This window comes from Buceros rhinoceros, unplaced genomic scaffold, assembly GCF_000710305.1.
Source record: "Buceros rhinoceros silvestris isolate BGI_N320 unplaced genomic scaffold, ASM71030v1 scaffold20351, whole genome shotgun sequence".
Taxonomy (NCBI): Eukaryota; Metazoa; Chordata; class Aves; order Bucerotiformes; family Bucerotidae; genus Buceros; species Buceros rhinoceros.
In genome coordinates, this window is record NW_010395073.1 from 6,628 (window position 1) to 30,213 (window position 23,586).

Sequence of the window (23,586 nt, forward strand, 5' to 3'; positions counted from 1 at the left end):
AGGGAAAGTGGAAATGCAGTACTAAGTTAACTGGCAGGTCGCTGTAACCTCACTCCTCTTAACACGACACTGCTGCTGTCCACCAGGAGTATTTTTACGTGTCCTGTCAAGAGCCAGTGCTGGTTTTGTTTCTGTTCCCAGAAGCTTCTACACAGTTTGCAAGCTGGTTAGAGGCCCTTTCTCATCCGTGCTGAGGATGCATTCTGCACTCTGCTCACTTCGCTGCAGAGAGGCGTTTTTTCCTTTGACCTAGACTGCTAATCCCTGGCTGCACAGAGCAGCTGCGCTGTGCCTGGGGAGGTCTCTGCGCCGCACGCAGCTTCGTCGGGTACAGCAACCCCCTCTCTGTGCGCCCGACTTTTTCAGTTACTGAAAGGGTGACTTTCTGTTTTCTGACTCAGCAAACCCTCTTCAGGCTTGTGGAAGTCTACAAGGCATGAGATTTTTAATTTTTTTTTCCCAGAAACATAGGTTTTCAAGAGCTCCTACATGTGATTTCACTGTGTGTTGACTAAAGCATTCCTAACATTCAGGAGACTAAACATTTCTGAGCTGCTTTTTAGAAAGGTGATGAAACCTATTTCCACTGAAATAGTAAACACTTTAGATACAGGGTGGAATTGTAGCTCTAATGGATGTAATTACAAATAAACCGATCCTGTGTGTCTGTCTGTGTTATCCTCATAAAACGGACTAATCAGGCTTCAGTTGCTCTTGGTACAATTCCCTCAGTTAAACCTAGGTAGTAATGTAAGATGTTAGTGGTAGCTGAGCACTAAGTTAACCCAAGAACAGAGCAGATGGGCATTTGCTGGTTTAGGCTTTACTACAGTGAATGATAAAACTCCTCCTGCCTTCAAAAGAAGAATTTGGCCTGTAGTTTCTCCAAGAAGATGTGCTGATCTATTAAATATTTCACATCACAAATTTCACTTCTCGGTTAATCTCATAGTCAAACATTTGTGTTTAAACTTTCATGTTTTGTAATAGTCTTTATTCTGTAGCTGAGCAGAATTTCAAATACACGTGATGCTGTTGAGTTAAATGCGTTCCTTGAACACTGAAGGTGCAGTTTTTGAGGCTATAGACAGATACAGCCTAACCTGGACTTTTTGCCTCCTCTTCATTTCAGAACTTCCTTTTCATTCCCCTTCAGCTGGTTTTATTTGCTACTCAGACCCTGTTTTAGAGAGGAAAACATAGACAGAACAACAGCTGAGCATGCAAAGGATCGGTTCCTTGGGCATCTTGACCTCAGATGCAGTGATTTGTGAATGCCCCATCCAGTCTGTAAGCAGAGCAGGTAGCACGGAATGTGCCACCCCAAATAGAAGTGACATGGAAAAATAGAAGGAATAAAGGGATGAAATGGTGATTTGCTCTCATGAGAGAAGCAGCAGAGTTGGAGCTGCCAGAAGGAGACTGAGAAGGTGGCAGACAACTTATCTGTGCATGGAAGAAGGTGGAGGGAAGGAGCTGCAGGAAGCAAAGCTTCCAGCTGTGCAGAATGTGTTTATATAGCTAAACTATACTCTTATTTTTTGAATTGGTGGTTTGTAGAAGCATTGAGCAGTCATAGCTTAATCTGTTAATGGGATTCACATATCAAGTAAAAACCTACACATGCACAAAATTAACAAAAATCCAAAAATGTTGAGAATCCTTGTTCGTTGCCTTAAATAAGGGATGAAGTTGTGTCCTGTAGAAGGTGTCATGCCTGCATTCTGGGATGGCTAAGGGTCCAGAAACCAAAACCCTCATGAAATGGGGAGCGGCTCTTTCTTTCCCCGAGGCTGAGTTACACAGAACATGCCATGAGGGTTCATCTTGTGCCTGTCTTTTTTTTTTTTTACTGTATTTATAAAACCACTGAGAGTTAGTAAGATGCCATGAGCTCGTATACCAGCCTTTACGTTGACAGTGCTGGGATTTGCAGATGTACTCGCCGTAAGAGATTGTTCTTCAATAAAAAACAGCTGGTTTACACAGAATCCAAGTGGAGTTGCGATACGGAGGAAGCACGTGTCTTAGGAAAGAAGCCAGGGTATTATTCAGTGGCGTGGTCTGTACGACAGCGTGGACCCCGGGTTATTCTCAACTTAGGCACTTCTTTAAGAATTTCAAGACTGGATTCTGTCATTTCTTTTTCCAGACAACTTTCATCAGTACTTTCCTATTTCATAATATTTTATTATCTTAATCTTTTTATATGAAACATAAAATGTCACTTCTCAAGTAAGTGATACAATCTTCTTCCTTCTCAGTTCAGCTGTTGCATATTCTACCATGTTTTTTGCTTTCCCTTATTCTTAACCTGGTTATATATATTTAATTTGTCCATCATTGTAGTTTCAGAGTCGTGATCATAAAGTATAGTTTCTGTATTTGGGACAAATAGAATCAAAATTGAGCTTAATTGTAAAATTCTGTCCCCAGCATTTATGGTCTCAGTGGATTTTAAAGTGAATCATAGTGATGCCTAATAAAAATTCAACTACATTGTATTTTTATATAAAAAAATATATAGTATTTCTGATGACAAAAAATATTGAGAAAATTAAGTACTCTTTTGTTCCAGACTTTCAGCAGCACAGGAAAAAGAAACCCTTTTTACAAGCTGTAGGAAATCAAACATGTAAATGTCCAAATTTCATGTATTTATAGATCATTGCAGTGCTGAGACGCATAGAATCATATTTTTTCATCTGGACTTAAGGTGAGGCTTTTTAAAGTTCATTAAAAATTAAAAATATTTCATGTTAACCTGTTCTTTTTTAAAATTATGACTCGAATACATCTTTAGAGGGGAGACTAATACTTTGAATGGATTAAACGAGGATTGATTCAGCAGTGAAGCAGCCTTAAAGATTTTTGTCCTGACTTTGGTATCTGTTTTGGGGTAAAATGGTGATCTTAGGTCAATACTGAGAGACTTGCTGGAAATGCAAAGGATTCTAGAGTCTTCTTTTTGTGCTCCTAGGGCTTTGCATGGTTCGTGTTGCTCAAGCTGTACAGTTCAAAATGTAATTGAGCAGCTCATTTTTGTTAATTATCTAAACTTTGCCATCTGCTGGAGAGTCTTTTAGTGACATGATAACTTCGTTCGGTTTGAGCTCAGTTGACTAATCTGTTATCGTGTGTTCACCAAACAAAAACCTGCACCCGAGCCCTGGTCGGTTTTGTTACTCAGTTTTTAAATACACTCTGGGAGTGACTGCCCAAGCTCACCGCCTTGTGCTGTGAGATTGTTCCAAGTGCTGTGGATTTGCTTTTTTAAGGTATTAAACTAGGACATTTCCATAGCAATTGACACCTTCGAGCTTCCTGAACGTTCGCATCAATATGACACATGAGTTGTCACACCTTTTGGGATGCCACTGTCCTCGTTTATCCCAGCGTGACGATGGATGCAGGCAGGGGTTGAGGGACAGTGCTGGAAAAGGCAGAAAAGAAGCTGCCACCTATGAAGAAACCGCTGCATGCAGCCGCTTGACCGTGTGTTCCGCGGTAGACACAAAATACTGTTCCAGGTCCAGGCAGTGGTTTGGTGGGGATGTTCCCAACTGACTCTGTTCGGTTCTAGTAGGGAGCGTACGGGATGCAGCAGTTGCAGCTTTTTTTGCTACTCCTGGGCAAACGCGTGGTAATCGCCTGCTTTGTGTTGCCATTTGCTATAAGCTGCACCTCTCGCTGACTTGTTCTGGGAAGGCTCTGGATTTAGCACAGCTTTGTGCAGGCTACCTCCAAACTGTTCCTGAAGCTCTGCTACATCTTAAATGCCTGCAGGATTGTGAGAAAAATGCAGTCTTTCACTTGTTTGCTCCTTCTTCACATTCAAGAGGAAAAGTAAGTCATTTAGAAGTACCAAAGTTTTGTTTCTGGCTTCAGGAAACAGGAAGTTGAAGCCATAGAAGTTTGACTCTTATTAATATAATCAGGACACTACAAGATTACTTAGTGGATTTTTTTTTTTTAGTTCTAACTGCATTATGTTCTCTGATGGGAGCAGATTGCAGGAACTGCAACTTTTGTCATCATGCTTTTCCCACTCGAAGGCCATAACAGCACATACACAAAATTCTCCTAAACTTTATGGACCTCCCCACTCAGGTCATCATTGTTTCCTTGACGTCTTATAGATGTGAGAAAGATAAATTAATTTCAGGCATTACCTCCCCACGGTGTAACATTATTGTGACATAATGATGAGCTGGGTTTGTTTGGAGAATCTGGAGTGTGATGGAATATTTCTCTGGGTAATTATTTGAGCTATAGAAAAAACATCCTTATTCTTTTTTCTGCTCTAAAGCTCTATTTAAATTTATGAAAGCCTTTGCTTTTACAGCTTCCATGGTTATGAGCTTTCTTTTCTTATGAGAAATTTTGTAATGGTGAGATAATATTTTCTCTGGTAGGTGCATAAGACTGAAGAACCAGCAGCAGTTAAACCTCCAGGAGGTTCAGACAATGGTCTTTATGCAGGCGCACATTAGCTCTGTGTCTTAACAGATCCTCGGTTGACTGCGGAATCACTGAGGAGCATCCCAGGCCGTGTGAGTCATTCCGTACATGCTGTGGAGTTGCTCTGTGCTCGTACTCTCAGTCAAGTCAGCCAGAGTAAGAAATTAAGGTTAAAATAAGGATTTGTCTTGAAACTTTAAGAGCCCCTAGAAATAATCAGTAAATATCTTTTCTGTTGATTTAAACAACTGGTGAACCTTGGCGTAGGGTCCCAGATCCTTATCCGCCACACCAGTGTGGTTAAATACAGTTTAATTGTGTGTATGGTGGCACACGCACACAGGAAAAAATACTGTGAAGAACAGAATTGAAGCCATTAAATAACGTTACACTTGTGACTGCAGTCAGTATCAAATGGGGGACGTATTAAAGCCATTTTCTAAGATTTCCGTAACGCGTTGCCTACATGCCGTGATGCTGTAGTGCCTGTTGTATACCTGCTGTCTCCTGGAACTGCTGCTGCATGAATGCAGAGTCAGCGAGTTCATATACAGCATAAGAAACAGGTAGTAAAAAATACTTAACTTCACGTACAATTGACATAAACAGCAATGGGGAAACAGTTGAATGCAGTGTAGCACACCTGAATTAGTCTTTTTTCCTCCCCATGTATTTGACTAATATTTAAGTTATTATTTTTTTATAAATATATCTTTCAATAATTTCCAGTTCCCTATGAAGCGTTGACAAAAATGTCTCATTTACAGCCGTAAATACATACTGGTTTTAATACAGCTTTTAACTTGACCTGTGTTACGTTTTGAGATTTTTTTCCAGCATTCTTAAAAGTAGTCCTGTTACGTGGAGATTGTTTAAGGTTTTGCTGGGTGCTGTCATCACCAGCAACACCCACTTCTGTTTTGTCCCAGACCATGAACCATTTTGACATGCCTTGCCCAGCACTGGTTTTAGCACACGCCGCAGCTGGGTACTTCTGTCACAGGACATAGAAATGTTGGCGTCCCGCGTGGGGAGATGTGAATGAGCAGCCTTGTTCTGCAGGAGGCTGCAGCATTGATGGAGAAACCTGCCATTTTATATTTTTTTAGCATGTCTTAGATTTAGATGAATAATTTTACTAGCCAAAAAGTTCAGGTGTCTTGACTTTAGCACAGTCCCTAAAGATGAGGTTTTTACATCTTGTGACCTCTGAATTCAAAAAAAAGCTTTGAAATGTAGTTGTTGTTCCTGTTGCCGCTGTTACCTGACTGGGAAAGGTGCTCAGGAGACTACTGAAGTGAGTGAATAATGCTTTCTCTCTCTTTGGTAGAGTTCTTCTTTTGCCCAGAGGTTCTTTTCTTCCTTGTCACTGAGCAGTTTGAAACTGGTCATAAAAACTGGGTGTATTGGTTTGTCCTTCAGGATATTGTGAGCCAGCTGAAGTGTTTTTAGGAACGTGTTTGAAATAGAACACTCTAAACTTTCTGTTTCTGGATCTGCTCTTCATAGATATTACTTGTTTTTCAAATCAGTGCATTCTGTTAATGTCTCCATAGCATTGTTAGGCCATCTGTGAGAAGTCTGACAATATCCGGTCCTGCAGAGTTGTTTGAAAAGAAAAAACCGAAGGCTGAATGACTGCTGGTAAATCCAAACCAGCCAGGGGTGTTTGCTGGTTAGTGCAATGTGTCCTGGCACTGCTGCCTCGCTGATAGGAACCGGTTAGCAATTTCCACACTGCTGGCGATGTCCACAGTAACTGAAGAGTTAAGGCATTTTGGAGGACGTGTGGACTTATTTGAGGTACTTCTGGCTGCCTAAAGGAGAGACTTAGTTTTCTTATGTAGTCAGTGAGTGGAGGTTGCCTTTTCTGGTGAGCCTTTCTAAACAATTTCTATACGTGCTCTGAGCTGTCTTGTAGAGGAATGGATTTCTTTTCAAAGCTACAATAACCATCTAAAATAGAGTATCAGAATATTCCTTCTTCCTACTGAGCTACGTGTCTGAATCCAGACAGAGACTGGAGAGAGACTTTCTGGCATACTGCAGTTTTGTGGAGTTAAAAAATAGTTTGATTGAAAGCCAAAATGCCAGATCAGTATTTTATTTCTCCCACTGTTGCCGTTACCTGCACTGCTAATAAACTAAGCTGAGAACTTCAGAGAGTATTTCTGTGCCAAGTGTCAAATGTGTATTTCTTTTCTTTGCCCTGTGACTGCCACTTAGCAACATAATGTGCAGGAAGTATAGATGTTGTTCTTTCCCTTTCTGTCTCCCAAATGTAAGGGAGGGTTCAGGAAAAACACGTCATTCACCGTTGTTTTGTTCCCTGGAAATTTTTCCAGTCTGACCAAATTAAGAAAGAAAAAGACAATATAAATAAATTTTTTTTCTCCTTGCATTCAAGTGTTTGATGATGTATGTAAATCACTCCTTGCAATCTCCATTTTAGCTGGCAAAATGCTGCTGGTCATAAATAAAGTTGCTAGAAGGCTGTCATGTGGGTTGTGTTAGGCTGTCTGATCTCTTACAGCTAGGAGAGTTTTATTCATAATACTCTCACTTTCTGAAGAAGAGCACACTCTGCCCTGTTTTCTGCCTTTAAAATTAATGGCAGATCGTGACTTGGAAGCCGCTCGTTTTTTCCGCTCTCTGCCAAACCAAGTTATGATAGCTGAGTTCCATCAGGAGAATACTGCTGATCTGCTTAAGTGGTCCTTAATTTCTTCCTGTTGAAGTTACTGAATGAAGAAATAAAAATCTTAACTTCACTGTTCAGTAACCCAGCGATGGCAAGAAGTGTAGATACTGACTTTTTTTTTTGTCCCAGGAACCCTGACACCAAGTGTCTCTTGTTGCTGTCATCTCTCTGCCATCATCTAGAACCCAGCGAGTTTGCCACTCATTAGTTTCAGGGTGTTTGGAATGAGCTGAAGAACGATATCTAGGCCCTTTGGGCTCAGTTTATTGACATAGGGCCATTTGTTAAATTCTCGTTAAACGCATTTTCTGAGGTAATTGTGCTAAGCACATTTTGCTCAGTGAACGAATCTGGAATCTCAGGGTTATACTTAGCGAGCCAAATGAAAAGGAGTTTTCAGAGCAGATAGAACTGAAGTCCTTTGCCTTCCGTCTAAAAGCATTGCCAATGCACTGTGTATCAGAAGAGGGTCATAGTTTGTGAAATGAGCACTTTAGCCTATTTTTCGTAACTCTTCTGATTGACAGTAGAAGAATTGGTAGATGCCAAAAAATTACGGTTTGGTTTAGATGTGTTCAATATCAGAAACTGGTTATGAGAAAATCAGCTATAGCAGTGAACTGAAAAAGTAACGGGACATTTATTTTATTAAATTGGATTAATTTGATTCAATTTCTCAGTTTATTTTGATTAATCCCCTGGGAGCTATGTTTCTACATGGTAGGCTGAGCAGATTGTGAAAGAGAGGCTGTCACAAAAAGTAGATTTTTCGTAGTCGGGGATCTTGGATTCTATTCTTGACGCTGTCACTGACTCACTGTGTAAGCCTCCTGAACTGCATGAGTCACTCTGTCTCTGCCTCATTTACACTTCCTATAAAAGTGAGTATTACTTATATCATGCCCAGAGTTTGACAGGTTCCTTTGCATTCCTTCCCCTGTGTCATGTTGAAGCCTCCAAAGTAATTTCCAGTAACGTACCAAACTGTAACCAGTTTTGCCTAAACTCTCTATCCAGTTTGGGTCTTTAGATGAGACCATCCCCAGAAAAGAGGTTTAGTGAGAAATTTCATTGTTAGTAATTGTCACTAAATAATAGTAAAATATTAAGAATTTAATTCATTTCATTCCATACCTTCATTCATCTTCACCTAAATCCTTATATACAATCAGACTTTTTTAAAGGATCCTTTAAATTCAATCACAGAGATTTTCAGGCACTTCTGAGTAATGTAGTTCCATTCCTATGTCTTATTTCTCAGTTTGTGTCCTACTGTTTGTTACCCATCTGTCACATCACAGAGGTTCTTAGAGACTGAAGCTGACCTTTTTTTTTTTAAGCATTTTTTATAGCCTACAGAAATTACAGATGGACAGCATGATGGTGTACTGCATTTTTGTTCACCTGCTCATTCTGTTATTTCAGGTGATTCAGAGAGCTGCTGTGGTGGTATTTTACAAAAACAAGATGTAAGGAAGATAAGCCTCAATTTTATTTCTTGCTGAACTCCATGCTGTCTGTCATGGTAACTCAAAATACTTCCAACAATTTCCTTTTCTTTAAATGTGTCTTTAAAGTGTCTGCAAGCTTTTCTATATCCCAGATACAAGGAGGAGTGGTACATGGAAAATGAAATTACTGAAAAATAAACTTCACTTGAGGAGAAGCTGAGATTTGTGTAGCATGGCTCAGCTGAACAAAAACCGATAGTTGAGTCACACTTTGGTTTGTTTTTTTATTGACTGGCAATTGCTTGATCTTAGTAGGACACCCGAGACTGTGTAAATATTTAGCTAGAAAGGCTGTGCGTGTGTGTGCGTGCATTTGGTGTCTAAAAATAGTTTTCTTTGAACAGGATTCAATTTTGACGTTGCTTGCTTCACTTTTAACACACAACAGAACTGTGTGGAAAAACTAATGTCCTTTCATTGGCCAGCCAGAACTCCCCTCGCACTGCTCCTTTTCAACTCTTCATACCATGTACTTCCATTTAGTCAGCAGCAATAAATGTAAATTAGCTCTGGGCATTAAGGAGTAAAGAGGAGATGGTTTAGAAGATGCTTTGAATATTAGTATTTTTTTCTTTAAAAGTAGTTTTGAACTCTTGTCTGATTTTCTAACTTATTAATTACTGGTACTCACCCTTCCGTAATTATGAAATCCTTGGTAAGTGTCGAGGTCTGCTGACCTCTCTGAGGATGATGCCAGTCTGTGAACCACTGAGAGCTCAGGTTCTGTACACTGGGGAGAGCTGCCCTTGAGGCGCTCTACTGGACACCGTCCACTCGTGCCACTGCCATCACCCGAACAGTCAGGAGATGGGCATTTATTCTCTACCCACAAAGTTTAGGCTTAAGGGCCATGGCTGAGCTCTGAGGGGAGGCATCTCTGATGGCATATGTCTCCTGCTAGCCAAGTGTTAAAAAATGCAAAAATGAAAACAGTTAATCCATCAAGAGAGGATAGGAAGCTGGGCTGCTCTTAAGTTTTCACAAGGTTCTGGAACTTACTTTAGCGTTTCAACCATAGCAGTAATACAAGAGTGATTGAGCAGGTGACTGCAATATACGGCACTTCAAGGTAAACACTTCCCAGCTCTGAAGTAGCATGTGATGCACCTAGAACAATCTCCTTAGGGCAGAGCTTTTAATTTTTAAGCAAATTCTTCTAAACCCGGTAACCGATATACTTGCAGGACTGTTTTAGCTTCATGCCTCTTGCGTAGCAGCCAGAACAGTTTGTGTGTGGCTGACTAGTACAAATAAAGGATTTCTGGGAGGCATCTCCCTTCAGTGGGTTTTGTTCAAATTGCTGATGGTTTGTCAACGCAAATTTCTCCAGGTAAATTTTGGCTTTAGTTACTAAAAATGAGACAAAGCTGTTTTGAAAGATGAAAACAAATTGTAATACGGGCTCTGGAGATGGGGAAAGGAGGAGTAGCATAGCGGCAGTATTCTGTATCCACCAGTCACAGCAGTGTCGGGGCTGTTCCTCCCATCTCCGATCTCGTTCTGCCAGGTGTCTCACCTACCTTCGGCAGCAGGAGTGCTGGCACAGGACGTGTGCACAGAGAGCCAAGTGTTTGTGCCAGTGTCACCTTACTGACTGGTGGAATTTGCCAGCACAGCCTGCTGTGAGTGTGCAGCGTTCACGGCGTTGCTCTGCCTTCACTCAGCCTGACCTCCTTGGCTATACATGCCTGAGGCTTTCGCGCCTTTGTGCTCCCACTGTGTTCACGTGAGGGTGTCGTATCTCGGCGTTTTATCAATATTCAGATTTGTCACGATTCACCATCTTCTCTGAAGCTGTTAGCATTTGAGCTGAGACGTGGCTTACGCGGGCATCCTTCGGGGTTGGTTCTGTACGGCAGTGCCAGCATAGCAGATCTCCAGTGAGTGGGGATTTGCCCAAGACTCCTCCTGCTAATGTTATTGGGATCAGGCAGACAACCTTTGCCTCAAGAAGTGGGAATTCACAAGCGAATTTTGGCAGAAGAGGAACTGAAAGTTAGATAAACTCCTGGTATTATTAAGTTGTGCAAAAAAAAAACCAACAAGTTTTTTTTGAAGGTTGTAAATTCTTACAATCTGGGAAATGTTTTGCCAAGTAAGATTGTTGCATAAATTATGAAAAACAGGCGTAAGCAAGTATTGGCAATATCCATGAGTACAGTTGTTTCTGAAGGTACCATTTGTTGTTGGTGAATGAAATAAGGCTTCTCTGTCTGGGTGCTTTTCAGCAGCGCATTCCACTAGATGGTTACAGGGTGGAGGTGCAGCGTACCGCGGGGATGCGAGCAAACCGGTAGTAGCAATGGATTTGAAGAGGAACACGGTTTCTGAACAAAACATTTGGTTTTAGTAAAAGGCGGGGTCAAATACGACAAGTAATAAAATATTAAAAGTAGTAAAATATTAAACAAACCCGTGAAGAGATTTCAAGTGCAGAGATCCCATCCGTGGCTCAGACCCCTCAGCTAGAAATAGCTGATTCCTGGAGAGTCTTCCAGGAAAGTACCCCTGGGTATTTACCGTGTTCTACATTCACGCATTTTGCAATCGGCTCTTGGTGTTATTCCTTACTAGCAGGCGAGATGGGCTTCTGGCTGGAGCTGTCCCTGTGCTCAGAATATCCTCCCTTTACATACATATATATATATTTTTTTTTTCCCCTACGAGGAGGGGTATAAAGGCTGACTTAGCTGTTCATATTTTCCTGTGTTGCTCTTACGCTTTGGCTGAATTTGTTGATCTTGGATGTTGCTCCGACACACCAGGCAACGCAGGATGGTCCTTTTCCCAGGTGCCAGCAGTTAAGAAGCCAGCTTTGCAGATACCGTCAACAAAAACTTGGAGAAGACCATCTTCTGATACAGCTCTGGTGACAGGCGTTAGTTAATCACGACAGGCGTTGTGCTTTATATCTCCTTAGTGTTCTCAGTTCTTCACAGGTCTGCGTCGGCCTGTATCCTACGTCAGTGTCAAAGGATTTATCTTGGAGTTACAGTCACATCTTCTCTCGCATCTAGCATTTCTCCGAAGTCATGGGTAGCCTAGGTCTGCTGTTACTTCATTATGTAATGAATTTCTGTTCGTAATGACAATCTGAATTTCTGCCCTGTTGTAATATGAAAATACCAAAGTTTTAGGGAAGCATCCAGTCAAAACTCCAATACTATGTTCTTTTTTGTGATGGTAGCGTATCTGAGAAAAAAGCCTGCCTTCCCCCTGCCCCAGAAAAAGAGAGGCTCTGGTTTAACTCTTCCGTGTACGGTATTAATTCTGAGCAGTTTTCTGGTTAGACGTATGATGATTTCCTTCAGATAAGCTTCACATTCTTTTGCTTATGCCTCCTTATTTGGTCTGCTTTAATGCAGTTATGCTACCCTCTCTATAAAATGGTGGTATCTGATGCAGACTTCAGCCATATTCTAAGCACCATGGCAGGGCTGTAATTACATCAGCTAATGGCAACCACTGGCCGGACGCCAAGTAAAACGAGTAAGAATGATCTAATTGTGAGATGAAACAATAAGAACTTGGTAGTACTTTAGTAAAGTCTCTTAATCTTAAATTCTCTTTCCTCATCAAAAAGCTCCGTTAGCAGATCACTGTTTTTGCTGGAGATGAGCATGTTTGTATTCATACATATTCCAAACCTTCAGAGGATAAAGAATCAGGAGATACCATACTCACTTTAACCTTCCCTTTTACAATTTAACTGGTTCTTAACCAAGCTTAGGCAAGTAGGTCTTCACAAATGTCCTTACTCGTGGTGCTGCTTGCTGTCTGTTAACGGCTGTTTTCCAAAGCGTGCTGGAATGTGCACAGATCACTGCTCTGTATCGAGTTCTACCCCAGTAGGTCTGTTTGTCTCTCGAGTGGTACCTTAGCCTGAGGATTAGCTTAGCTGTTTGCACCCTTCGCTGTTACTAACCGGTACCTCTGCTTTGCAGAACATCTTCACGTCCTGTAGGTTTACAGGCCTGTAGAGCTCTGGGATGATTTTACCTTTTTATGTTCACCTTTGCCAGTAAGCACAAATATTACTCTTTTTTGGAGAATATTCTGCTTGTTTGGATTTTTTTTTCACTGAACATTAAGTTCTACAGTTTTATTACTGTATGACGTGTTTGACTATTACAGGCTGTAGGATTTCCCCGGCCCTGTTGTATAGTTTAATCCCTTTTGAAAGGGATTTACTAAATTGCAAGTGGAAGAGCTGTTGATTTTGTAACTTTTTCCAAATACTTTCTGCTGCTTCATTAATAAGATTGTCACAGTAGCAAAATCAGCTCAGGAAGGAATGACCCTCAGAACAGCACCCGAGTGGCCAGCCAAGAACTGAAACAAATGACTAAGAAAAAGTTGGGAATGTTGGTCACTGTGTTGCGCTGGCAGCTGGATTATCAAAGTGGTCATCATTTCATCAGGATTTTTTTTTTTTGTCCTTTATACTTTTTAGTTGATTCATTAGATCCTTGAATTTAAAAACAAGCAAACAAACAAAAAAATCCTTTGAAATTCTGTTTTGTCTTCAACAGTGCCCTTAAAGATAGTCGTTTCCCCCCAATGACGAGGGATGAGCTGCCACGGCTTTTCTGCTCAGTGTCTCTGCTCACTAACTTTGAAGATGTATGTGACTACATGGACTGGGAGGTAAGGTCGTCACATACCTTTTACCACGGTTGCTTTGATATCATGAACATCTATAGCAGAAGTGGCTCTTATGCTTGGAGCTGAATCTGTTTTAATTGTTAGGCTCTAGGAAAACGTGCATTCTCCTGGAACGGCAGCACAAATGAGGTGAAGCAGCAAAGGCTGCTTTGAGAATTTTTTTCTGAGGAGGTGTACTGAAGGACGTGTTATTCTGGATTCTTCTGCTTTTTCCCAAATGATTTGGTATTAGACACTTGCAAAAACCAAGTTACCGGACTTAAGATGAACTTCTCCTCTCAGCCAGTATGGCTGTTGTGTGGCTCTGCGAGTCTGAGTTTGAGTGGACATAGGAAAACATTTCAAGTTGCCATATATGTTGTGAACGTGTTACAATGCCAGAGACACCACACGTTAGAGAAACTCCCTTTAATAATGACTTAGCCCTACTAAATATTTAGGATTTCTTAAGAGAAGAAGAGGCTTTTTATTGTGTTCGCACTTAACAAATGTATATTGAGTAGATGTTTTTTGTTGTTAAAATGGTAGGAGGCCCCACTGTGTCAGAACGGTGGTGTCCAGCAGTAACCTCAGCATTTTACAGCAGCTGAAAACCTCGTGACAGTGCATTTCCTGTTCAACCCATAATGACAAGGGCTCCTTACCTTCTGAGAGGTAATAGAAATCTTAGCTGACACAGTGCGTGCATTTGTGCATTCTCAGCCAGAAGCTTTTTTCAGAGAAGTAGTTTGTGTTGTCACTGAGCTGTTTCAGTGCTTTAAACAGTGTTTTCAAGTAATCCAAACTGTCACGACTTTTAAAACTAAACCAGTCTAGGAGTCAAAATTAAAACTGGTAGAATTTTTCTGCTTCACTCGGCTGATTTCTGCTAGTAACCATTGTGATGTTTTCCGTTTAATTTCATTTATTATAATGCATTAAAAATGAGGCTGTGAAGATACCTAAAAAATATCTCTTTGTAAAGCGTGAAGAGCATAATGAAACAGCATTTGGCTCTTTCATGTGGAGTCTATAAATATTACTAGATGCTGTTTTATTCTCTCCATAATAAACTTCTAAGATGATCGAAATATTCACCCTTAAAGAGAAACTGAAACCAACGCCTGAGTTCAAAGATCCACTTGCTCTTGGAAAGACTGGTATTAACTTTGTTCCCTGGGAGACTTCTGACTCATAACTTTAATACTTGTGTGAAATAAATTAGGCTTCTGCTTTCTATGTACTTTCTAAATCCCTTTGCAGAACGCTTGAGACGTCGACAGCAGCGTAAACAAGCTTAATGCCAAGCCATAGGCTTGCTCAGCTCTGATGAATTTTACGGATTCTTATGATTCTTTTTATTGGAAAGCCCTGAGTTAGGAGGGAAGAATGGTGGCTTCAAAAATACAGTGGTCCTTGCGTCACCTATTCGCTTAGTTTCTCTTGTATATCATTTGAGATTTTTTTAATGATAGAGGTTTTTAAAATCTCTAGCAAATTCTTAGGAATTCCAAGAAATGGCCATAAAGTAGGTTCCATGATTTGGTTTTGTTTTTTTTTTTCTTTTTTCCTATAAGTTAAATGTGCTTCTCGAGGGATTGTATCATATAAAGTTGTGGATGATCCACAAACTTTCCATGCAAAAGGGGCAGCAGCGGGTGTGTATAGATCTGAGAAAGATAAATTTGTAATTGTTACTCCTTAAAAGAATGAGCCATCACAGTTTGTGCCCCTGTCAGAGAGGGAGCTTATGTCACCCGTGTTTCTTTTAAGGGAGCTGAGGTTATGCAACATGAATAGCAGAGAGGCATTTCAGGGTGTCTAGAGTATGACGTCAAGAGACATTCTGCATCTGTCATCTCGTATAACGCTAATTTCCAGGTCATCCCGAAACCATCAGCCTGGTGAGGAGATCTTCCTTCTGCAGGTACGCTGCTGCCGAGCCTGCGGGAGCCAGGGCAGCGGTTTGCTGACACAGGTCACAGATTCAGACAACTCGCAGTGCTCTGGTGGTTCAGGGACAAGACCTGTGGAAGACACGGCTCAGGACAGTCTCCTCTGTACTGGAGGAGAGTGATAGGTCCTCTTTTCTCTGATTAATGAATTGTCTTCCCAAACGAAATAAACAGTTCAGTTGTAAAAAGCATGTGAGATCCTTGGCAGCAGAATCTTCACCCGGGTGAACAGGAGATAAGAGTGACCTGACTGCAGCCAGCTCCCACATGAGCTGTCAAACGGCCGCTGTTTTCACTGTTTATAAAAGGTGTAACTCGGAGAAAGCAGCAGCCTTCAAAGGGCCTCTTCAGTGCCGTGGTTCATGAGGATGCCTCCTAAAGACAATTCAGCATCTCGCCTGTGACTTCATCTGCTCTGCCGGGCACTGGAGAGAGGTGGGGCTTTGAGATGAACCCGGGGGTGTAGGAACTGTTCCTTCCTTTCTGCCAGACTGAACCCATGAAACCTTGCTGTGGGCCAGCTGCTGCCGGGCTGGAGTTTCACAACCTTTCTGTGAAAGAAACGGGCAACGTGATAAACGCTGTGTTTCCTTTTGTGGTAGCGCTGCTCTTTTATTAAACATCCTGTAACAAAGGACTGCTTGGGAGCCTCAAACAACCAATTATTTACTATTATTTTTTGATATTGAGAGCAGTCATTCCTTCCTTGCAGAAACTCAGCTTTGTCCGTATTTCCATTCTCCTTGAGCTCATCTCTTTAATCTGTCCTTCTACAGAGTCTTTCCTTCCCTGCACAAATTTGAATTCCTGCCCCAGGACACCTCCAGTTTTGCTGTTGATTCTTAACGCATCTCTGGTGTTGCACTGGGAATGGTGTGTAGTAGCAGCACCCCAAAAGAAGGAATATAGAAGAGTTTGAATACATTGTGGTGAAAGTATCGTGGCTTTGGGTCCTTTAGAAAGACTTCTCTTTAGTTTGTGAACCCCATAAGTCTGCTTTTTGGGCAGGTCAGTCTATGCCTGTGAGAGGATTCAGATCCCAGAACTGGCGTCGATGTTCCAGATGCTGATCCACATTCCAGGCTGAGTAACGAGAATAGTGGTATTTCTTCCTCTCAGCACAGCTGGAAAGTCGGTACAAGAGGAACAGATTTCAGAACTGTGTTGGGAACTCGAAGTCAGAAAATTGAACATGATTGTTGCTTGAACTTTGGTTTTGGAAGTTTTTTCTGAGAGAGAGAGAGAGAGGTGTTACGGGCAATAATCCAGCAAGGGCCAGAAGTGCTTGGCAATACAATAAATATGGTGTGTGGGTGTTCTCCCCCATCCCGAGGTGTAAAAAATAATTTAAAAAAATGTATATAAATGATTATGAATGTGTATAGATACACAACAGAGTCTGAAGCTCTGTTGAGATCACTTCAGAAGTAAAATAAGAAATGCAGTTTAATGCAATCCTTTGATGTCGTGAAAGGTCTGTGTTGAGTATTGTCACTGGGCCTGGTTTTAGGCAGCCTCTGGCCACTTAAACGTGAGCCAGAAGTTCACATCCACAAGTACGGGATACATGGCAGAGAGCATGTCATGCTCTGAAACCCTACAGAAGTATTTCTGTTGGAGGAGGTTGGTTCGTTGCCTTTCTAAGTCTCCTTATCTCAATTCCCTTTCCCAGTAACAACAGTCTAAACAGACTCCTGTCCGTTTGGGAGACTGGTAATGGTGTGACGTTTCTGCAGCGGGGAAGGATACCTGTATGTAGTCATCTCCCTAACTCATGGTAATGGAAATAACATCTCAGTTGTGAGGGCAGCACAATAAAACTGCCCCTCTACCCGTGCTCTGTGTTCACGCACAGAACTCAAAAGCATCTGGAAACTTCCTGGCAATGGAATATCTTTTATGGCATGTACCAAGTGCTGGCGCTGTCCCCAGAATCACTGTATCTTGAACACGGGGCTGCTACGCAATGCCCTGGAAAGGGGCTGAGCCTCCTTATTTTTTTTTTTCCTTTCCCCCCAGCAGTTCAACTGTATCTACATCTGACTCCTTGGCATGAGTAACTTGAGTTTCCAGACGGACACTTTGTCGTATCAGGGTGCTTGGTAGCGTGGCAACAGGAGTTAGAAGCTGAATGCTTTGGAGTGTCTCCTTTTCCATGTCATACACTTGCAGAAATGTTGAGGGCTCCAGGCTCAGGTTCGCAGTGTGACAAATCTTTTGTTGTTTCGGTTGTTGCTTTGAACAAAGTTAACGCTCTTAACTGAAGCATCATTAGATTTGCCAGCTCTTTGGCTGCCTGCGGATTTTATCTGGTGACCAGGTGATTGGATCAGCAACAACATTACTGTCTCCTTCTGACACTGTCAGCCAACCCGGAGACAGAAGGATGTTGGCATCTCAGCTGGCTTTGCCTTCAGACCAGAAACGAAGCTCTGTGGAGGGGAGCTGAGGAGCGCGTTTGTGCTGTTCCGGACCTTACGAGGCTCTGAGGTGAACACCTTTCAGAAGGGTCACGTTCCCATCTTGAAGCTCTGCAGAATGGTGTTCACCACCGCAAGGTTCACATTTGGGGTTTAGCCTGTTAGAAATACCTTGGATCTTTTTTTTAATTAAATTGTACTAACAAAGCTGCCAATTTCTTGCAGGTGGGTGTACACGGCATTAGAATAGAATTCATCAATGAAAAAGGATCAAAACGCACCGCCACCTACTTACCGGAGGTTGCAAAGGAGCAAGGTCATTGTTGCACTTTATTTCATATGATCTGGTGAAGAATTTAAACATACATATAAATCTAAAATGCAATATTTGACCTTGCACTGATGTCAGATGATGGAGCAAGATCTAATTGTAAGAAGACTCTTATAAAAATGCCAATTACGTGCCTGTTTCAGTCTGCTCTAGGGATTCAGTAAACTGTAGCTGTTTAAGTCCTAAATGCAGCGTGACATTTTGAGCATTCGAGTTTGTGAATTGAACTATAGCAGGTTTCGTTGGTTTTGGACTAAGCAGCCGGCTGTGACTACTCACTGTGGGGTTTTTCTTCCAAGCCCGACAGGGTCTGCTAGGGAACAGGATGAAACCTTTACCGAGGATCATCTTTAATTGACAGTTCTGTTTCCACATAGTCACTTAAAGGTTTAGAGGCTTTCCAAGCATTTTCTAAATGCAGGAACTGGGGGGTGGTGATTAAAGTTTTTAATAGGTTTAGCAGACCATGCATTGCAGTCTGACTCTTCAAATACACACAACTACCCTTTTTTTAATGTACCAACGTGACTAACCTAATTGCATCTTTTGGAAGGAACAGCCACTTAAAACATTAGGCTGTTTTAAATCCATAAATAGCAGTTTTGAAGAGCATGAAGATCTTATTGAGAACAGTAATGAATCTGTATTTTTAATCCATCACTTTTTTTATTGCCCAGACACCTATAATAGTTCTGAAATTAGATCTATCTCTATCAAGTGAGATTTATGAAGAAGTCTAATACCTGATGTTCTCTGCACATGTTCAACTAATAATTCTTTTCAATTTGATTTTACACAGAACTTTATACAACTTTTCATACTGTTATAGCCATTTATAAAGTGAGTGTGAGACATGATCATACCTGAACATTTCAGAAACATTTCATTTTGGATCTCACCCCCATCCCAGCACAGCCGGATAGAGCAGGTCCAATTCGAAAATATTTCAGCTGGCAGATAAAAATGTATGTTGTTGGTAGAGCGAACTTTGTGTGTAAAGAAACCCGCTATGTCATATTTCCCTCAGCTGTTCTTCAGCAGGGAAGAATGATCTGTGTTTTACGCAGAACTCGGCAGAGCATTTTCGTTGTCGTAACCCTACAGACTGTGCTGTGTGTGTGCCACATTCAGTCTTACTGCTGCATTTCTCACGCGTTTTTACTCCTCTCAAATTCAACAGGTTGGGACCACATTCAAACCATAGATTCCTTATTGAGGAAAGGAGGCTACAAAGCTCCCATCACTAATGAATTCAGGAAGACAATAAAGCTAACCAGGTACGCCCATGGGATCCTAGAGGTAGGGCCCGTTCTTGTGGTACTGTGATGTGTTCACCCCTGGTACGTGCTTGTTTCAGAGGGCACAGGGAGCGTTCCCATATGAATTACCATTTCTTTCTCTTCACAAGAGCAGTGCAGACTTAGATTTTTATTTCATACTCTGTCACTCTCACACACTAGTGCATTTTAATTTTGCTAATTTAATAAAATGTGTTCCTGAGGGCTCCTGGGTGGGAGCCAAAATATTTGAGAATTAGCAGCAGATACTCTGCCCATAATATTGTAGTTATATGGTGAAGGGTGGAGGAGTAAACGTCTACAAGAACGCCTCTAAAACTCTCTATTTTTACAAGCTTGCAATATAAAAACAGTGCTGAACTCTAGTTATCTAGAGAAATAAGAATTTTTTAAATCTTACCTCACAACGAAGTGTTGACTGTTCGTCCTCTTCAGGGAGGCCACACCTGACGTACTGTGAATACAAACACCAGAGTTAGAATCCTTTGCCCAAAGCTGTTTTCCTTCCTATGAAAAGTATCAACTTCTAGGGACTCACAGGCCACAAGATGAGCTCTGAAAACGCTGTGTATGTTACTTTTGGGTTTGTGTCCTGATTTCTTTGGAAATTCTTTTGTCCTTAATGCAGCTGGTGTAAGCCAGACTCGACTTCCTTGTCCATAATTAAACCCCAGCCCTTTCATTTCAGACATTGGAAAATATGTGGATTCTCCTCATGGTTCATGTGCTTTTATAGGACAAAGACCTGAGATTTTGCTGCTTCCCAGCTTGCAGTTTGTCATCTTCAGCTACAAATCTTGCTGTTACTTAGCAGTAGTTTAGACCAGGTAGAAGGCAAAACATTTCCTAGAAAAATAAATATTGTGGTATAGGCAGAGAGGTCGGGATAGACAGGAGCGCTGGGCAATCCCCAGCCATAGAAATGACCAAGGGCAAGTGCCACATGGTCCACGGGGGACAGGGCAGTCCTGGATATACGTCCAGAGTGGGGGATGAGGGGCTGGAGAGCAACCTGGCGGAAAGAGCTCTGGGTTTTGGGTTGCTGGTGAGTTGAATATGAGTCAGCAGTGAGCCCTGGCAGCCAAAAGGGCCAGCTGTGTCCTGGAGCGCATCAGGCACAGTATCGCTAGCCGGGCGAGGGAGGTGACTGTCCCACTCTGCACTGCACTGGTGTGGCCCCACCTCGAGTACTGTCAGCAGTTTGGGGCACCTCAGTATAAGCACCTCAGAGTGTGACCCAGATGGCGAAAGGTCTCGAGGGCAAGATGTACAAGGGGCAGCTGAGGTCACTTGGTTTGTTCAGCTTGGAGCAGAGAAGGCTGAGGGGTGACCTCATCGCTGAGGGGTGACCTCATCGCAGTCTACCACTCCCTCAAGGGGGCAGTGGAGGGGGAGGCGCTGATCTCCTCTCTGGTGACCAGTGACAGGACGTGAGGAAGTGAAATAAAGCTGCATCAGGGCAAGTTTGGATTGGACATTAGGAAGAAGTTCTTGACTGAGAGGGTGGTCGGTCCCTGAACAGGCTCCCCAGGGAAGGGGTCGGGGCATCAGCCTGTCAGAGTTCACAGACAGTTCTGGGCCGTGCTCTTAGTCATATGGTTTAGTTTTAGGTAGTCCTGCAAGGAGCAGGGAGTTGGACTCTGATCCCTGTGGGTCCCTTCCAATGTGAGATGTTCTATGATTCTAGCCTAAAAAGAATGCAGCTGCATTTCATGTAGCCGGGATTATTTTAAACACGGAATTTGGCAGACAGTTGACACTGATGATTTTAAAACAGCCCAGAAATCTGTAGTGCTTGTTTATAGTTTTCCTCCTAGGTTTTATGTAGAGAGTTGGCTGAAGATATGGGACATTCTCAGTAGATTTATTGAGTTTCTGTCCTCTCTACTTTGAGCAACTTAAACAACAGTTTTTAACAGTTCTGTTTTATAGGCACGTACGTTGCGATTTGTCCCATGATTGAAGAATGACCCTGACAACCCCGGCGGTTCCCTCCCTGCCCCTGTGCAACTGAAGTTACTCTTAGTGTTACCGTCAGAAGGGCAGAGCTGCTGTTACTAAACATTCCATTAGCTCAGTAGTTGTAAGGCTGGCAACAGCTCTTGAATTTTCCTCTTTGCTCTTTTCTAGGTACCGTAGTGAGAAGATGACGATGAGCTACACAGAGTACCTTGCCCATCGTCAGCATCATCACTTCCAAAATGGTATTGGGCACCCCCTTCCACCGTACAACCATTATTCCTGACACTGAGCCGCATGACCAGTCACTGGACCTCTCTGCAGACCTCTTCCCAGGAGACCCTGCCCCTTCTTGGTCTAGCTATCTCTATTACTGTACCATTTTATGATGATAGTTTCCGTTGCCATGTTGAGGCTTCTCGGTTGGTTAAGCTCATCGTGGCAACGGGAGGGGAAACTGCATTACTACAAAGATCCCATACGTTTTTTATTATTGAGTCACTGCAGATTTTTTTGCAGCATATATAGCCCTTGGGTTTTTTATGAAATTTTAAATTTCTACTTCATTAACATTGAATTATATCAATCAAGGCTTTCTGTGACTGTGGATGGAAGAAAGAGTTTATGGATTACAGTTAGGGATGCTTTTCCTTAGCAAAAAGGCATTCGTGGCTTTTCCACTAATAGGTGTGACAGGGAGTGACACATATCAGAGTCAGGTGTTACGCTAGACAATGAACTGCGTTTTCATAACCTTCCTAATGACATTCTGTGGACAATATCTCCCCCCCGCAGTACGGACTTCATGTAGCTACGTACATGACCTTCAGGTCCAGCACACAGAGCCAGAGTGCCGAGGCTGACGTACCAAATGCTTTTTTGGATGAAGAGAAGCAGTTACGTTCGCACCGAGAGTGATGTTCACCTGGCAGTGCTCTGACTGGTAGGGTGTGGCGTACCCCAGTAGGCCACCGGTTACCGAGGTCTCCCGTGCTGTGCAGGCAATCGAGGGCAGCCGGCCCTGCCAAGACTAGTCACAGCAATGCATTTGTAACGAGACGATGCCTTTCTGATGATCTCAAATGAGGAGTGACATTTGTTTTTGGAAACAGGTTGGTGTGTAGCAGATGTCATATTAGGAAGAAAATTAATTTAGATTTTAGTGCCTTTGACTATGACATTACTATATACTTATATATAAGATTCATAGAAAAAATATAGCAAATACGCCAGACACTAGCAAATACCAAGTCTGCTCTGGCGTCAGGTTTTTGGGGATTTTTTTTTTAAAGTGAGATTTTTTTTCTAGCAGACACATTTTGGAAGAAGAATCCCTGTTTTGTTTGTTCTTCTGCTTTTGACCTTGTTATCAAGTCAAGAACAGTTAAGATAAAGTTAACCGTTGTCTAAAAAAAAAAACCAAAAACTGTTGTGAAAGAGCACAGGACAAGCGTACCGTAATTTTACATGTTTTCATCTATTACAGGAATAGTACTTGAGAGCTGTACGTACTGTCTGATAATTCTGATACCCCTCCACACGGCAGAAGACAGACAACTGAGCGGAACTTTTTCCTGCTGTACAGATAGGATTTAGTAAAAGGTGTGTGCGGTGTATTTGCAAGGCCAGGCTGGGGCAGGAGCCAGCTCCTCGCTCCTGGGCCGACAGACCTCGCACCGTCCCTGCTCAGGGCATGTTCGGGGGTCAGGACCTGCTGCCTGTTACAGAGAGGACCTCCCTGATAGGAGTGAGTAAGCCACAGTAAGCAGAAATTCCCGTTATTTTGAAAAATGAATGTTTGTAAATATATAGATATATAAAATTGAAATAGATAAAATCGATTGAAACGGATGTTAAAAAAAAAAAACAGGCTAATTGTAAAAAATGTTTCAAGAGGGTTTCAAAACCAGGTGTGGATAAATTATGCTCATCCCTTACACGAGGTTCGCTTTGCCACTTAATTTCTCTGGAGGGTCTCGTCGAAGGTCGTTGGTTTTCCTTCATCCACAGCATTTGATGTCCAAATATTAACCGTTTCAGTTGTGATGCCTTAATTTATAAGCAGAGGGCCTGAAATTTCAGGAGCCAAGAGATGCCAGCCGGAAGCTGCAAAAATGAATAGATGTTTATACAGAGGCTATTTTGGATGATACTGTTGCTTGTTGCTACTTGAGGAACACTTTTAGATGGCTTAGTCTTCAAGTGGAAATTGTGAACAAGTGGCTACCTGAGAGAGTTGTGTTGGGGTTCTTTTTTTTTCTTGCCCTTATAGGGAAACTGAGCACAAACTGAATCGTTCTGCTGCA

General features: G+C 42.1%; 1 protein-coding gene across 1 annotated transcript in view; it reads left to right on the plus strand.

Annotated features, from left to right (window-relative positions):
• Window positions 1–12,654: 12,654 nt before the first annotated feature.
• The window catches only part of AMMECR1 (Alport syndrome, mental retardation, midface hypoplasia and elliptocytosis chromosomal region gene 1), a 12,949-nt gene continuing 2,017 nt past the window's right edge, over window positions 12,655–23,586 (plus strand). The window contains exons 1-5 of the mRNA XM_010145442.1: window positions 12,655–12,694; window positions 13,206–13,320; window positions 17,918–18,008; window positions 19,204–19,300; window positions 21,452–21,986. Of these exons, the coding sequence (XP_010143744.1) occupies window positions 12,663–12,694; window positions 13,206–13,320; window positions 17,918–18,008; window positions 19,204–19,300; window positions 21,452–21,566 (450 nt within the window). The 5' untranslated portion in view covers window positions 12,655–12,662 and the 3' untranslated portion in view covers window positions 21,567–21,986. The remainder of the gene's footprint in view (window positions 12,695–13,205; window positions 13,321–17,917; window positions 18,009–19,203; window positions 19,301–21,451; window positions 21,987–23,586) is intronic.